The 17810-nt window shown below is 37.0% G+C and overlaps 1 protein-coding gene across 1 annotated transcript in view; it reads left to right on the top strand.

Annotated features, from left to right (window-relative positions):
• Positions 1-16093, top strand: part of LOC101850068 (transmembrane protein 116) — a 20418-nt gene extending 4325 nt beyond the window's left edge. The window contains exons 3-14 of the mRNA XM_005093666.3: positions 409-472; positions 1058-1198; positions 2102-2206; positions 3229-3278; positions 3891-4007; positions 5042-5081; positions 5693-5779; positions 7089-7140; positions 8368-8460; positions 9300-9373; positions 10054-10169; positions 15409-16093. Of these exons, the coding sequence (XP_005093723.3) occupies positions 409-472; positions 1058-1198; positions 2102-2206; positions 3229-3278; positions 3891-4007; positions 5042-5081; positions 5693-5779; positions 7089-7140; positions 8368-8460; positions 9300-9373; positions 10054-10169; positions 15409-15547 (1078 nt within the window). The 3' untranslated portion in view covers positions 15548-16093. The remainder of the gene's footprint in view (positions 1-408; positions 473-1057; positions 1199-2101; positions 2207-3228; positions 3279-3890; positions 4008-5041; positions 5082-5692; positions 5780-7088; positions 7141-8367; positions 8461-9299; positions 9374-10053; positions 10170-15408) is intronic.
• Positions 16094-17810: the final 1717 nt, after the last annotated feature.

Below are 17810 nucleotides of genomic sequence, written 5' to 3'. Positions count from 1 at the left end.
GCGAACGAACATGGTTTAGAGAGCATGAATTGAGCTGAAAGGGGAAATTGTTTGTAAAAAATTTATTCATAGAGAAGAAAATTTTCCATTACTGTCAAGTTTCGAACACAGGACCTATTGAGTGAGAGGCGAACACCACCCACCTCCAAACCGCAATTTAAATGCCGCCATCTTTAATCTAAATGCCCCCAGTGCTTTCGATATCGTAACCAATGAGGCATGACTTTCACTACACACTAAACTTTGGTAGATCATATATCGAGCAGGACTTTATGGTAGACCAAAGTATCATAGTAGAGCGGCATCTAACTTTCTTTAATTTGAAAGTTTTTTTTACAGCATAAAAGATAATGGAGAAAAATATGCTTAATATTACCTATTACCTTTTTTTTTTTTTTTCAACTCTAGCTTAATTGGATCTGGATCTGTTCTTGTGTGCTCAGTATACTATGGCAGAGTGTGCGTCGCTGAGGTATGTATTAACTTTTTTTTAAGATAAAAGGCTGACTCAAGAAGAAAAATTTAATTGTTTTGAGATTTTAATAGAAGGCTGGTGTTAATTTTTTTACTGAATGTTTTCTCGGGGATAAATATACATTTAATTAAATTCCTTTAAATTTCCATACTTTTTATTCACTATTACTATAGACCAACGGCTGCCAAAGTTTTTTCCAAAGAAGGCTGGATAACTGAGAGAATGTTGAGCACGGGCCAGATAAGTAGGCCTGCGTATTTGTTCAATACATAAACTGATGTGTTACATGAAAAATTATTATCATCCAGATCGGTTTCTTCGTCATATGTCATAATGATTGATTTTTAAAAAAATAATTTTTTGCTTAAAATTCAAAAGAGGTTTGAGAACTCTTATTGGTTAATTATTTTCTACCTCCATGCCATCTCCATTTTTTTCCATCTATCTGTTTTGCCTTTTCTTTCTGAATTGAAAGACTGTTTTCGTGGGGATGTGCCTTAAAAAAAACTCAAATAAGGTTTTAAAGTTCAAAATGAGTTATATGTCTGTATCTTTGTTTGTTTTTTTTCTCTTCCCTACCAGATATTTCCCACGTTTCACTTGGCAGTGGCAGATTTGCTGTCTTCTGTGTTTCTGATCTTAAGCTCCTGTATATTCCTATCTGGAAGTCCGTCATTCCCTGGCAGTGAAGGCTCTTGCGATTACATCATGACGCTAGTCACAGTAAGTGTCTGTCTCAAGAAGACCACATCAAGACCTTTTTAATGTTGATGTTTTTACACCTCCCCTCGACACAATGTAGATCATTTATGCAAGGAGCTTCGTCCCTATCTGTTGGGGACAACCTGGGCGTAGAGGGATGATACCACATCCCAGTAAGAAGACCGAGATACTTGATTAAAATATCTCGCCACACAGGAATCGACGTCAGGTGTTCCTCTCCGAGTGCCAAGGCAAAGCACAAACCGATACATCACAGACACCAATGTCTAGGCCTTGAAATGTGGTTTGTTTTGTTGTCTGATGGTGTTTTGTTTTGGTAAGGAGATACTGCCTTGACTGGGTTCTCCCTTTTGATGTGTTTCCTCATTGGCAGGTTTGCATTATTCGTAAAAGCATTTCTTGAACATTCAGTGATGTGTAAATCTTTTGGACCAATAAGAACTAGAGTATTAATGTGCATTATTTTTTTTCTCTGATCCTCTGCAAGCTCTCAACTAATTTTTTTGGTGTCCCACCTATTTTGTGTCTAGAATATAGTTCCCCAGACCTTTTGGGAGTCAGGCTGTGGTTTTGTTGTAGAATATTGCTTTACAAGTCTGTCCTTTTGAGAATTTCTGCTCGCAAAGTGTGTTTGCTGCACACAGTGTGGACACTGACTGCATCTCCAAATTTTTCTTCTTTATCTGAGAAGAGAGAAAGGTTCTTATTCTTCCTACCCTGAGATCAAGGGTCAGAAAAATCTGAAAGAAAAGAAGAAAAAAACCAGCAACACACTGTTTGGAAAGTTTGATTTAACCTTGAAAATTTAAATCAGCTGTAGTTCTGTGTTGTTTTGTATAGACATGACAAGACGATAATGTTTTTGCTTTGTTTGCAAATTTTCTGGGGGATTGTATTTTTCAGAGCTTCTACACAAGTGCATTCCTTCTTACCATCACGTATGCCTTGGAAGCACTGTTCAGGTTCAGACGAAGACTGTCAGAGGGGTCAGCTGTGAGTGCATTATCAGTAAGTCCGAATTTTTTTTTTTTTTTTACCAGTGTGTGTTTTGTTTTGTACACCCCGCCTGACGTTACAATTAAGTTCATTAAGGAAGGGAGCTCAGACCATCCATGCCTGTTAGGACCTAATCTAGCTCAGAGGGATACAACCTCCCAGCAGAAAGTCTGAGCTACCCAACAAAAGTTCTCCCAATTCGGGAATCAGACTTAAGTCTCCTGCATGCAGCGGAGAAGTGCCTACCCACTACGCCACAGACATCGGTGAACCCACTTCAAAAGAGTTGCCTTGGGGGGGGGGGGTTCTCAAAAACATTTCTTGAATTATGTTCGTTGACCATTCAACACTTTGCCACCATTTTTAGCTAGAGGTGTTAAACATAAAATTTAGACATTACTTTATCATAATTTGTTTTTATTGCATGAAGAAATTACTTTTCCCTTTCCTTATATTCAACTTAATTTTAAATGTGTTTTTTTTTTCTTCTGAATTTATATGTTTTATCTACCTTTTTGAACTATGCGTATAAAGATTAATTTATGTGGGTTCTTTAATTATTTTTAAAAATTTGATAGAATACTTAAGCTTTGTTTCACTTGTGTCATTCTCTACCTCTGTCAATCATTTGTCAAAACTGGAAATGTCATTTATGTTCATGTTCACCATATCACGCAAAATAGTCCCCCTATTCTTTTCTTTGCTAGTCCACTTGATAGAATACCTGACTATAGTGCACTGACCAGCATCTCCTGTGTAGTGATTAGGCACTTATTAGGCACCTCCTAAATTATATAAATGGTAAATTGTGTTGATGGGGGTGTGAAACAATTACAAAAAAGGTGCATGTTCTGATTCCTCTATGGACATTCTTACATTCCTTTGGTTTGGGGATTTCAAGGCTCTGCACCCACTCTACTGTGTTTTTTTCATAATCGGAAATGGATGTTTTATTCAAAACGGTGGCATTCTTTCAAAAATAAAATTAAAAAATTTTTAATGGCACAATTTGTTTTGCTTTTTCTTTATTACAGATGAGAGTAGTGAGCACCAATTGGATGTATGTGGCATATGTACTGTCTTGGTGAGTCTTGTCTTTATCTCCCCTCCTTTTTTGTGTTTGTAACTCTCTTGTAACACCTCTAATCTTCAGCACTGATATGACCTTATTGTGTTGCAAGTGCCGTAAAACACTTACTAAAACTAAAGGAAAAAAGTCATTACAGAAGGTTCGACTTTATATGATATGTGTCATGACGCAGTGAAATCAGGCTCTAGTCAAGTTTTTGGCATATTGAGTTTTATGTATCATCTTAAAGGTTGTTCATTTGCCTTGCTTTCGATGAAAAAAATATCAATTTATCTTGAATAGACGTAGAAATATTTGCAATTGAAGGAGATGGGGTCACCTTGTTTCAGAAGAGAAATTTGGGAGAAAATGGCCGCCAAAGTTTAGTGACTTTCATAGCTCAAGAGTCCTTGGAAACTGCAAATTTACATTTTTTTTGTGCCTTTAATCAACGTTTTTCAGTAAAATCCACACTGGAATGTGTTTTTAAATAGACATTAACGGTATTACGCCAAAAAACAAAAATTCAATAAAAATTGCCTAGCCAGCGCACAAATGCTAGTTTCTTCAATTTCATGATTTTGACAAGCGCCTGATTTCACTAAAGTATCCTGTTCTGTCCCACAGGTTGATCCCTCTGAGTCTGGCCATAGTGCTGATGGTGGTCACTCACTCTCTGGAAGACTACATGGAATTCTCCAACTACACCAGCCTTATTGGGGTTATCCCGAGGCAGTGTTCCTCGTATGTTCCCTTTACATTTGGGTGTATGGTATATGCTGCCGTAAGCTGACAAAACGCCTCTTTTTTTTGCAGTAAAGAGGGTTTTTGTCAGTTTAACCATTTAAAACAGACTTTTTTCCCAAATTTGAATTCTAATTTATTTTAAAAACTAGTTACAGTTTCACTTTGATTTTTTCACACGTGTAGGGTAACTGATCAGGCTTTCAATTTAGCAATTTAGAAAAATTTGGCTCCAAAAATGAAAATAGGTATTTTGTCATCTTACGGCAGTATGGGGTTTAGTGGTTAGACTCTCAGACTCGTGATCGTGAGATTGCGGGTGTGTGGGTTTGAGACTTAGCTCAGCCCTGACATTGTGTCCATAGGAAAGGCGACACCTTCCATGAGTATTCTTGTTTCTCCCATGTGTGAATGGATACCCAGCCATAGACAGCAAAAGATCTTGTCTGTTGGTGCTGTAGCGTCCGTAAAATGGCAGCTTACTCTGTATGCTTCCCAGGAAATCCAGATTGTTTCAGAATCCTATCAGGTCTTGTGGGGTAATAATATAGATTGTAAATTGCTTAGAGTTTGCTGTTGAGGGGGAATTATGCTAAACAAATGCTATTTATTATCATATGTATGTATATTTTTGTATAGCAGCGGTAAATGATCTGGATGTCTCCTATTGTGAAAGCTTTAGGTAAAGAGAGACTGTGTGGGCTTTGGATGGTAATATTTGAAAATACTGTAATGTGCATGAAATCAAGGACCCTGACATTTGGACATGAAGTGCTTACTTTGTTATATATGTACAGATTTGTATATATACTCAATCTTTATTTCGTGCATGGATGATTAGTTGAAGCTCTGGTGCATATATATCGTTCATTCTCTCTCCTCTTTAAAAAGAATGTTTTGTTTTGCTTGGGACTCTTTAGTAATACCTCTAATTTGGGGGATTTATATGACCTAATTGTGTTGCAAGTGCCGCCAAACTCTTACTAAAACTAAACTTTATTTCATGCATTATATTTTTTTTTCTTTTTCCGCAGATGCTTTGCCAATTTTCGCTTCAATGAAAATGAATGCTGGGTAAGCAGTGAATTTTAAAAAACTCTTCCTGACATGCATTTATCCTTCCATTGCTTTGGATTATTTTATTTTTTTGTGGGATTATTTTATTTTGTTGTGTCTGAATTTCCCAAAATATTTTTTTATGTTGTAGAGTACTTATAGGGGATTGCTTGGTAAGGTAATGAAGTTGGAACAATCTCTCCTCAAAGTGATCTCTGGAAGGTCTCTTTCTTGAAACATGAAGCTGACTGTATCACTAGGGTTTGAATCCGGATTGTTTGTAGTTCCTCTTTTTTAACTCACAGTTTTTGCTGTGATAGATTATTAAGTATGCTGGTGTATTTTCTTACATTGTTTTACTCATTGAAATGTACATGTAAGCACTCCATTTTTTTTTATTACTAGATCTATGTGTACAGTATGTGTTTCTACTTTCAGTCATCTTTCACAAATGATGTAATTGCTTTATACGTAATAGGATGTGCATTTTTTGTTGTTGTTGTTGTTGTTGCTTTTCATTTATTGCTCTGGTATACTGAATGAGTTATAAAAAAGGCCTCAATTTCTGTTTGTTTGTATGACAAATACTTTAGAAGTGTTATTTAAATAAATGTTTTCATATTTCTCAGGAGCAAGTCATTAATGGTGAAAAATGGCATCGGATGGTTCGACTCATATTTCTCATCCCTCTGATCCTGGCCATGGTGTGCAACATGGTATGTTTCCTTGCTGGTTTTGGGGGTTTGGGGCTTTTTTGCTGAGTTTTGTTTTTGTTTTTTTGTTTCATATCCTCTCAATCTTGTTTGTACTACCAAAGATAGTACAAGACAAGATGGGTCACTTCTCTCTTTGAGCCAATTAAAAAAGTGTCCTCAAAATTCGGTGGCGCCCTCTTCGCAAAAGCGCACCTTTAGCGAACAGAGCTATCCTACTTGAGTTTTAAAAAATCAAAGTGAAACTAGCAAGTTTTTGAATGAATTTCGGAAGAACGCTTTTTTAAAATGGTTACGCTGACAAAAAAACCTCTTCCGGAGGAAAGGGTGATTGTTTTCTTTGTTTAATTTGACTTTAGAATGAAAGGCAAGAGGTCATTAAAATAAAAAAAACACTAAAACTCCGTACTGAACGAACCCGAACTGCTGATGAACAGCAGTCGATCTGCACACGCAAGGAGGTGCTATTCCTATTCTTCTTCTGGAAAAACGAAAGAGAGCTTCAAAACAGACTGCAGCGCCATCTGAAGCAAAGAGCATACTTCCTGCGGACATTTTTTTGGCTGAGTGGCCCATCTTGTTATTTACTATCATTGGTAGTACCAAGCATTCATTCATTTGCATCTTGTCCCAGAAGTTATCATGTAAATGGACTCCCCATGACTTTACAAAGTGCTGCAGTAATCCAGGTCTCAGCAGCATTATCGTCATCTAAACCATTGGTTCTTAACCTTGGTTGGGGCACTGAACTCTGCACATTTTAAATGTGCATTCGCCATTCCCTTCGACTAGGGTGAACAGAATAAATAAGCACGCTGCACGCACACAAACACACACATACACGCACTCACATATACACACAGTGTGTGTGTGTGTTGACATTCGTCAAACCCCTGGGACCAACTTGCTCAAACCCTGGGGATCTATCAAACCCAGATTAAGAACCATTCTTCTAGACAAACAAAGGTGTATAGAGTTTAAAGATATGGTGAAGGCTATTCCTTTCAGATGTGCATCACATTTTTGCCTGTGCACAAGATGTTTTCTTTTGTGGATTTTGTTTGCACTGTTCTATACCCACGCGTTCACTTTGGTAGTCATTAGAAGTGAAGCCCCTGGTCAATGTAATCATGTTATCTAGACTTCAGTTACTAAGCATAAATAAGGACAGGAATTAGGATCAAGGTATTGTCAATTTTAGTGAGAATTCATTTAATTTAATTTGAATTCATTTTACACGGATGCCACAGTAAATAGAAAATACTATTTCTCTTACCTATGCCTAAATATGGTCAATTTTCTCATTTTCAAGGGGCTATATGTTCTGATTGGTAAAGTTTTCAAGCAAGTTGCCATGAGAAGAGGTGAGTGAAGAAGTATTAAGTATATGTTCCTTTTCTGAATTATGATTATTTTGGATCCACCCCAAAAATGTGGAGTTCCCTCAAATGCGATGTGAGCACCACTTTTCAGTGGATGTGCAGTCTTACTCTTATGATGCTATGATTTTTCTCATTGTTGTTTTGGAATAAGATAATGTGTACTCAAACCCGAAGTTACATTTCCAAGTTCTGTTAAGAGAACTGGTACACTAAATCTTGTGCTGATGAAGAAAAAATGCCATGTTCATGTGGGTGTAGTATTTTTATCGCCCCCCCCATTGACACAGTTTAGATTATTTAGGACACAGGCTGAGAGGGATACCACGTCCCAGCTGAAGGACTGAGATACTTGCTTAAAATGCTCCCGAATTGGGAATCAAACTCGAGTCTCCTACATGTTATAGTGAAGTGCCTGACCACTACAACACAGACACTGGTAAAAATGCCATGTATTTTCTACAAAATTTGGGGGAAACACTATGTAAGTGCAAAATTGTACTGTTGTTTCGGTTCTATAAATATATCTTTTATGAAAAAAGTGGGTTCTTCTAAATGGGGTCGCTTTTTTCTAAAGGTAACATATTTCCTCCTAAAGTCACCATTTTTTAAGGCATATTTTCCCTTCTGATCGAGTTATTCTGTCAATAAGTAGTTGCGGGCATGATTCATATCTGTTGTTTTTGAGAAAATTAAAACTGTAATCAGCCGTTTTTGAATTATTTAATATGCAGGATGTCCAGAGACTAATTTCAAACAATGCACATTGTCTATAGATCAAGGCAAGATGGTCTTCCACTTGATAGCTTTTAATCTTTAACCCAAAAATTATTTTCCTTGTTTTGACAGAATATTTTCCAGATCTTGTGAAACACATAGCAGAGGATACGTATATAATATTTATAATATGGTTAAATCTGTGTTAAAGTGAAAGAGGAAGTAATTTATACATTTATCTAACACTTCATAGTCGAAATAAATCTATTCAGGTTCAAAAGAGATTGTATTAGCAGTAATGCTGCATGCACTTTGCGATCTGACACTTACCGGAAGCTGGGACTGTCCCCTCGGGGACCGGGCGAGTTTCACTGAATGCTCCCATCGTCCACTCGGGGTTATAGAGTTAACCTGTGAATAATTGCCTTTTTTTTTGGTTTTGATCAAATAATAGTTTCTTGTAGAATTGATGTATGCATGTTTGCTTCCTTCCAGGTCTATTGAGCTACCATCAGCGTCAAGAAGAGAGTATCCTTAAAAAGAAAGCAATGCTCTATCAGGGCATTTTTATCTTATGTTGGATTCCTTGTAAGTTTTTTTACTTCCTTTCCCTTTCGTTTCTGTCTTTTTAGTTTCTAATTTAGTCATTATTGTAATTAAACAGTCTCTGGGGTTTTTGTTGGTCTTTTAAAAAAAAGTTTTTAATGGGTGCTTTAGTGTGATTTGCTCCTTCTTTCTTATCAAACACCTGTCATCCTTATCTCTTCTTCTTTTCTTTGTAGGTTACTTTGTGGTAATACCTCTAATCTTCGACATTTAAATGTATGCCAAGCGTGCTGTTAAAACGCTTCTCAAACTTTTTTTTCGGGGGGGGGGGGGGCTTGGGCTTTTGTATAATGTTGCCACCATCCTTACATCATTTCAGGTTATGACCCGACTTTGTCAATAGTGCCACAAATTTCTTCCACAAACTCAAAATCTGAAAAATTATGTAGCTTTTAGGGTGTGTAAAGTTTGATTGGTGTCAGCAATAGTTTTTAGAAACATTCTTTGTATTATGTGGTTCTGTTGTAGCTGATGAATTCTAAAAAATACTGTCAAACCTGCTGTATCAATCACCTGTACGAACAACCACTTCCCACTTCTCTCTTACATTTTTTCTATAACTGTTATAGAATCGTCCAAGAGAACCAGCTGTCTAAAATGGCCACTTTTGTCCTCAATAATTGGTGGTTGTCCTGGAATGGTTCGACTGTATTTTAAAAGATATGCTGAAGAAGCGCTGATAATGTATAAGATAGCATGAAGTTCTGCTTTGATGACTTTCTGCACAATTATTATAGTATTTATATTGTGAAAATGGATCTGGAGCCCTCTATGATTTACCTGTAAAGTACATTTTCGTTCTGTTCATCGATTTCTTTCAGCTGTCATCATTGGAATTTTGTCCTTTACCCCGGGTTATGAAATGGACGACTTCTACTGGTTGCTTTTGATCCAGGTCAGTGACTTTTGGTTGGTTTTTGTTTTGTTTTGTCTTATCATTTGAATACGCCTGCTTAACTTCTTTCCTATAGAACTTCTATCGTCCTTGTCTCTCCTCATTCTTTTCTTTGTATGTTACTCTCTTGTAACACTTCTAATCTTCAGCACTTGTATGACCTAATTATGTTGCTAGTGCGGTAAAACTCTTTTTACTAAAACATACAAACTCATAATTTCTTATATCTATAGGAAAGATTTGGTGAAAAGGTCTTGAGTTTTTAAAAATCTTTTAATAATGAAAAAGACAACAACTACAGGCTATCTTAGGTCCGCTCCACGGCGTTATGAACAGTCTGCTCTACGGCTGGAGAAGGGAAGGGCTGTACTAGTGCCGTAAAACTCTTATTACTAAAACAAACAAATCCGTAACTTCTGATTTATCTATCGTAGAATGTTGGTGAGAAGTTTTTTTGAGGGGTTTTTTTTTGGTTGTTTTTTTTTTGTACTGCAGGCTATCTTAGGTCCACTCCAGGAAGTTATGAACAGGTTGCTCTATGGCTGGAGAAGGGAAGGGCTGTGCAGGTGCTGTTAAACTCTTATTACGTAAACAAACTCGTAACTTCTGATCTATTTATATATCTATAGTCTGATAGTATTTTTAAAGTTTTTTTGTTTTTGTTTTTTATTTTCCTCCAGGCTATCTTAGGCCCCCTCCACGGCGTCATGAACAGTCTGCTCTACGGCTGGAGACGGGACAGTTTTCGCCGGGCACTCTCTGAGCACTCCTCACTGCTGAGCACCAACAGAACCATGTCAGTAACCTTGTAGCTGCTGTGGAAGTGTCGCTGCCTCCCCCACCCCCCCCGTCCCGCACTCCCTTCCTACCGGCTGTGTTAGCTTCGTGTTGGCTACCAGCTTTCTCAGAGACCTTTTCCATTGGCTTGACAGCTCAATAGTTTTGGTGTTTTAAACACGTTATATGTATTACTCTTCTCGGTGTGTATGAATTGCTCCATGGTTTTTTTGTGTGCAAAATGTTAGGAACAAGATGGTTCCTCTTCTATGTCAAATATGTTTTTTTCCTGCTTGTTCATCGTGGTTTTATTTTGTGCAAAAAATCCCTCCATCCTTTTTACTATTCCTGCGGTGGAGTCTTTTTGTATTATGGAAAAAGTCCCTCCAGTGTCTTCATCTTTTTATTTTCCTTGTAAGGCTATCGCTGTTGTGTAAAAAAGTTTTATTTATTATATTTCATTATAAATGAATTGAGAGCCTGCTGACTCTTTTCAAGCCTTTTGAAACTTTTGAGGAATTGTGTTGCAACAAAGAGACATTGGACTGTTGATAATATTATTGAACAAAGTAACAATTTTCTAAAAACCAAATAACAGAATGAGTAAAACCACTATCTATTATGTACCAGGAAGTGTGATAACACACTCTAAGTTTGTCACTGTCCAGGAAGTAAATGAAAAGCCACTTGACTAAGAGTGTTTTGAGGAGATGTAATTAGAGGGGAAAACTCAATAGTTCTTTGTATAATTATATTTTAGTTATTATAGCTAGATAGCTTTTGTAATAATCCATAAATCAATAGCATTGGGGTACGGTACCGTAAACTTAACGTCCACTGATATTTTATCTAGTAATGCTTTTCTTTCAATTAAGTCTATAGACATCCATTTATTTATTTTTTTCGTTAGCATCAACAGTGCACCTGTCATGAAATGATTGTGATAGTGTGATAGAGCACAAACCCACACACACTGAAATTGTTGCTCTTGAATTCAGCACTGACACTTGGGGGGAGGGGGGGGGGTGTGTCTTCCACTCAACTTCCCAATTGACACCAGTCGGCCAATTGGTTTTACTAGTATGTTAGGCTTGGCATAGTTAATGAATGAGCTATGGAGTGGTGGTGGGAGAACCCGCACACTGTGAAATTGTTGGCTCTTGAATTCAGCACTGACACTTGTATGTATTTGGGGGGAGGGGGGGGTCTTCCACTCAACTTCCCAATGGATACCAGTGGGCCAGTTGATTTTACTAGTATGTTAGGTTTGACAATAGTTAATGAATGAGCTCTGGAGTGGTGGTGGAGACAGCAAAATTGTGTTACATCCCCCCCCCCCCTCCTCCCCTTCCCCTAACCTGTCCTCCTCTCTCTTTGTCTGTCTGTCTGTCCGTCTGTCTGTCCGTCTGTCTGTCCGTCTGTCTGTCTGTCTGTCTGTCTGTCTGTCTGTCTCTCTCTCTCTCTCTCTCTCTCTCTCTCTCTCTCTCTCTCTCTCTCTCTCTCTCCCCCTTCCTCTCTCTCCCTCTCTTTCTTTTTGAATTATATGTTTCTCAATAAAACTCTAAGCTTTTTCGCTTTTCTATTTCTTACTCTCACAAACACACACATATATATATGTAGACTTTGATATATATGTGTATTGGGCATTTCAATCAGCGACTTCAAGTCAAAGAACAAGTATCGTTTCCGGTGCGTTCTTAGATTATTTTTGTTTGCTGTTTGACTCCAGTCTCATAAAAGTCTTCGGCTTCACCCAATGGGGTTAAGCATTTCCAGATTTCCAGGGACTCGGCTGTTCTCACTTAACTCTGTTTCATCAACACGCAATTTGTATAGAAATTTCTCTCAGAAACTATTCCTCGTCGTTACAAAAGTTTTTAGCCTTTACCTTTATCTTTTTTAACTTTATTTCCTGTGTTTATATTCAGGAGAAAAAAAATGCGTTTATTTGTGTGTTTGTGTATGCATATTTGGTTAATGAGCCGGTGTATATAGGCAAGACTTTATTTTCTCACACTGAATGTCCTCATAGAATGGCACATCATTTAAAGTTATATGTTTATTCTTTGACAGGTTTAGAAACAAACCTCACATTTCAGTATTCTCAGTTCATGATAATGTGCGTACCTCACTAAATGCTTTATGATGCAAACGAGAACTTTTAAAATAATATTTGAGGCAGCGTGGTGAAATCAGGCCATCGTCAAAATAATGAAAGTCAAGAAACTGGCATTTTTCTGCAGATTTGGGAATTTTTATTGAATTTTTTTACATTTATTTTTTTTGGCTCTACGCCTTTCCTGCTCTTTAAGAACTCATTTCAGAGCTGATTTTACTGAAAAACGTTGATTAAAGGCATAAAAGATGTAAATTTTCAGTTTCCACTAACTCTCAAGCTAAGGAAATAACTCAACTTTAGCGGCCATTTTCTCGCTAATTTTACATCTGAAACCAGGCGGCCCCCACCTCCTTCAATTGCCAATAACTTCATATACCCCAAAATTGACGAGCGCCTGATTCCACCGTGTTGTGACACATATCTCCATCATCATAACGACTGCCACGTGTAAGACGCTGTCATACGTCACTATTTGAAATAATGTATGGCGGAGTCTTGCACTAAACAGTTCATAACAAGAATCGATGCTCAAATTGCGAACTGGTGCTTTATTGCCGCAAGCCATTACCCTGAAAATGTCTTACTGTGTGTGTGCTTAAGTCTGTGAATGAGGTGCTGTCACAAAAGCTTTTGCAGTTTTACCAAAAGCCTTTTGCTTTGCTGATTCATTTTACTAGGTAAAAATAAAAGCTTAGTACAGTATGACATGGATAGGTCGAACACAGAAGACTCGAAATAATCACGCATCCGCCGAACTCTGCCTGCGGTCCCTTTTTTTTTTCTTTTTCTTTTTCTTCTTCTTTATCTTTGTAAGATATCTCTTGAACTACGGATCCCTCGAACTACCGAGGCCGGTCCGGACGAGTTCGAGCTATTCGTGTTGTACTGGATGTGAAGCACACAAGCAAAGACTGGAACAGTATATATAGCTTAAGTGTCCAAGATGTATAGCGGGGTATTGTTACGTTGGATAATACCCGGGATGCTGTTATATTAGATCTGAATATCCAGAGACTTGCACATAGGTAATTCTGCAAAATCCTTTGATTTTCCGTTTATTTTTTAAATCTGATTTTAAGTTATATCAAGCATAAAAAAGGACAAGTAGAAGTGTTTGTCTAAAGTTGTATCAGTTCAAAAATGAAACTTGTGAACTGGATGCTCAATTCATCATCAATTCATAAACTGTGCTGATATTCCTAGTATTTGTTGTGCGACTGGCTGTAGTGGAAAAAGTAAGCATTACCGTTAGCCCAAATATATATGGCAGCTCAGGAAAAGCAAGGACTTGTCGCTCAATTACTTTCTGAAATATGGGCATTTTGTCAGTCAATCCGTAGCTCTAGCAGATTATTGGGAGTTTTTACATTCACAAAATAACTTTTAGCGTTTATTTTATGTGAATTTCTAAAGACTAGAACCCCAGGAATGACAAAGCTGAGAAAAGTGGCATCAGCTTCTAGCCCTTTTCAATAGTCATCTAGGCTATATTTTTTTATTTTTTTTAACAGTGTTTCAATACACCCCGAGACTAACGGTTTCAGTTCTAGTACTACAGTTATCTGGAAAATAGACACGTTGATCTTGCACAATTTTGTGTATTTTGGGGAAAGGATAGGGTAGAAAATTGTCTAAATTTTGAGGACAAAATTTAAAGAAAACTATTGTTTATAAAGAAAATGTGAAAATCAATTTGCTTTGTTTTTTCCCTTTTTTTTTTTTTTGCAGTTGACCCAAAACTGATTTTCACCACCTTGGTTTTCCTTGGCTGGCATACGCAATATGGTTACGGAATTTCTTGTCCAAAGCGAAATGATGTTTGGGTGTAACTTAACTTTACCCATGTCCTTCTTTTTTAGGATTGACTTTTGTATGTGTTGAAAGTGCTTTTCCCATGTAATCTCTTGATTTGTGGTTCAACATTTAACAATAACATTGTATGTGCCTTCATACTTTAAAAATCTTTGTCAAGAATGTCATATATGACTGTCTAGGTTCTCTAATTGCCCATTTTATCAAATGCGATTGGATTGAGAGGAAGTGGAAGGGATTTTTTTTTTTAAGAGTGTATTTTTTAAGGATTTGAAATTTTACCAATGTATTAAACTGAAATGCATTGAGATCGATCTATTGGGCAGAGAACAAAATTTTTTTTTTAATACACCATGTCAAAATTAGGGACAGACACAATCAACGTAACTGAAGAAACAAAAACAAATCATTTTCAAGAGTGCTGATAGTAATCACAAGAACAATCTGCATCTCAGCGTTGAAATTGATGTAGTGTATGTAAATTAATGTTAATTTGATGCCAAGTTATTTATAATGCTGAAGGGGAAAGAAAAGAACAGAGAAAATCCCAGGAAAAATGATAGTTACTTTATTCACTCTTTAATACACTTGGACACATAGATGATATCTCATCCCTTTTCCTAACTCGCTTATTTTTATCAATGGTATTTCATATATTTCTCTAAATCTGAGGGAAAAGGGAAGAGATGCCTCTTTAAAAATGTAAATCAGTCCTTCCTGTTTTGACATGTTTATTTTTTCATACATGTCTTCGCTTCATTTATTCAGAAAGAAGAACAGATGCAGATTCTTTCAGAGAAAACTGTAGTTTTTAAAACACTTTTCTCATAGCTATGGTTCTGTGGATTTTAAAAATAATAATGACATGACAATGACATTTTGTCCTTGTGCTCCGAGTTAGAGAGCTTAGATATGTTTACATGTTCACCTCTCTTTTTTTGTGTGTGTGGCTTCATGATCTTCAACAGAGTTATCATGACTGTATATTTTGAGATGTTTAAAATACCACTAGCTGTCCTCTAAGTTGTCATTTTGAGTTATGAAATCCAAAAGATACTAACTGAAATGTACTTAATCTATGTGTACTGATTATTTTTTAAAGAACTTTTTCAAAGTGTATTTTGCTGAACTGTGGTCCGTATATCAATTTTTGTGTCCCATTGAGAAATTTCTATTTTTAAAAGTTTTTGCGATGACTTCAATTCTGTCCAGAACAAAAATGTTATCTGGGTTTATTTTTTTAATGGAAAATGTCCAAAACAGATCTGATCAAGAGGTTGAATGTTAAAGTGCTACTTGTTTGATATTTTTAACATTTGTTCGGCAGTTGCCCATTCTCGCAGAGATTCCTGAGAAGATATGCAGCAGAATCGTCAGGGGATGATGGAAGTGCAAGTCACAACAGTGGCTCTGTTGGCTCTTCATATAGCAGTTTTGCCTTTTGGAGAAGGCACAATGGCCTATGAAAAGAAAATCCTTTCTGATATTCCTTGCTGATCATGACAGAAGTCTTATTCTGTACCCATGTCATAGGAGGGATGCGAGTCGATAAGACACCAAACTTAGTTGGAACAAGATATTGCGGCCAGCATTTTAGTCGCCTGATTGATATTTTTTGCTCTAAGTGATGTATAAAATGACTGCAACAGGGTGTGTTTATGTTATATTGAACGTACTTAAATCACACATATTCGTCGTACTCCCATGAAAACAATTGTTCTATCAGTAGTGTAGCTTTGAGTTGTAAAAAACTCGGTCAAAAGGCATTTTAGATCTATTTATGTGAGCAGGCGAGAAAGACTGATGAGAGTTGTGTTTTCGTCAGTAATGAATAACCAGTACATTCTAAAATTGGCATAATCATTTGTCATTGAATGGGGAAGTCTCTGGGATTTGTATGGTCAAGCGAGTTTGGTGTTGAGCCACTCGTTTTAATTTTACTTCTCTACTGCACATACATCTGTTTCTAAATTCAGGCTTTCTTTGTGATCTTGAATACATAACTTAAAAGGAATGTACAGGGCTGATTTTGGTGTGTTTTCCATACAAAATTTGTGCACTTTTACTTTTGATGGTTTGTTATTGGTAGTCTGTAAGTCTGCAGCCCCCCTCCTTTTATCTGGATCTCTATAGGTCCTACTTTCTGTTGCAAAGGTTGGCGTTATGTCAAAATATCTTGTTTGTACACACAATTTGATCCACCTGATGGTCTACCACAATGTTTCTGTTCTACTTGGCGGTCAACCGTCGGACCAGTCTGACAATAATTGTTCCACTGGATGGCCTACTAGTTTGCCGCAATCAACATCCCTGACCGTAACCTTAACCCTATCCCTAACCCACACTCAAACCCTAATCAAACAGACTTTGTTCTGTTAAAGCTAGACAGGTGAGCAGAGTAAGCCTGATTCCCTGGAAAGACTTCTCTGTTGACATCCACCCTTTGGCACTTATATTACGTTATGCAGTTGTGAGCGTCGTAAAACCTCTACTATATACTAAAACTAAACAATAATTGTTCCTTTTGATGGCCTACAAGTCTGCTACTATTAACAACCCTGACTGTAACCCTAACCCAAACTCAAACCCTAACCAACTGACACAGCACAGATAGACTGCGGTTAATTTGGTAGACCGTCAGTCAAGTGGACTGGCACCCACAATTCTACATGACAAAGATCAACTACTGAGATCCCACTTTTCTGTTTTCAGCAATAGAAATCTTAAGAAAAATGTTGACATGACACAAGCATATTCAGATTATCACATCTGGTGGCCGCTTATTACTATCTCTGCGTTTATAGAATGGTGTAGGCTTGCATGTGGTCTTGCTTTGGTGGTAGGTAGGTGTAGGGTTCAATTGCACTAAGGTATCAAGTCATTGGTGTTCCTGAGAAGAGAGTCTTGTTTTCAAAGAACATCTGTATGTGTATATGTTACATATGTGTATGTATATATGTGTGAATGAACTAAACATGTTGGTACCCCAGGTGAAGACAGCCATATCACTCTCACAGCCTGTATTGCTCCAGGCCCCTTTGAACCGTCATGGTATAGAAGCTTTGTTTCTTTCCTTTAATGTAAACTGGCTATGATTCAGGATTGCTTTGTGATTGTTTGAAGTTATTTGTCCAGCAAGAACAATAGAAATTGTTTGCACCTCGCCCACAGTGTGTGATCTTTAGTTTGCAGTGATACCAGAAAAGGAACATTTGTTGTATAGCATTTTAAACTGTTTTCTTAAGTTACCTTTTTTTTTTTGGCTGGGGTGAGGTGTTTTTGTTGTTTGTTTGATTCTTTAAAAAATATTCTTTGCTTACCATAAAAGGCTTTAAGAGGGTTTTTTCCCCCCCACCTTAAAAATGTATGCGTGACCATGTCTGTTGTTACACGTCAAGCGACGATCTTTTTGGTGCTTTGATTGAAAGGTTGTATAAGAATGTTGGTTTTTGTGATATCATGTTAGAACCATTCCCTTCAGATGCCATATTATATCTGACAATTATAAAAGGCTAGTAAAGGGTGGAGAGTTTTTTTCCTTGTGTAAGTGTAATGACAAGGGAAGAAGTATTTCCTTGACAAGGGTGCTTTCTGTTTTCCTTGTTACCCATGTCCGTTATTTTCTTATTCTTTGACTGTTCTTAATTTTATCAAGAAATTTGTCCATCTTGATTTTTTTTTTTTCCCTGTTTCCTGAGTTTGGAACTCATACGTATCTTTTTGTGGAAA

This window comes from Aplysia californica, unplaced genomic scaffold (genome assembly GCF_000002075.1).
Source record: "Aplysia californica isolate F4 #8 unplaced genomic scaffold, AplCal3.0 scaffold00067, whole genome shotgun sequence".
NCBI lineage: Eukaryota > Metazoa > Mollusca > Gastropoda > Aplysiida > Aplysiidae > Aplysia > Aplysia californica.
This window is presented reverse-complemented; position numbering and strand designations above follow the sequence as displayed.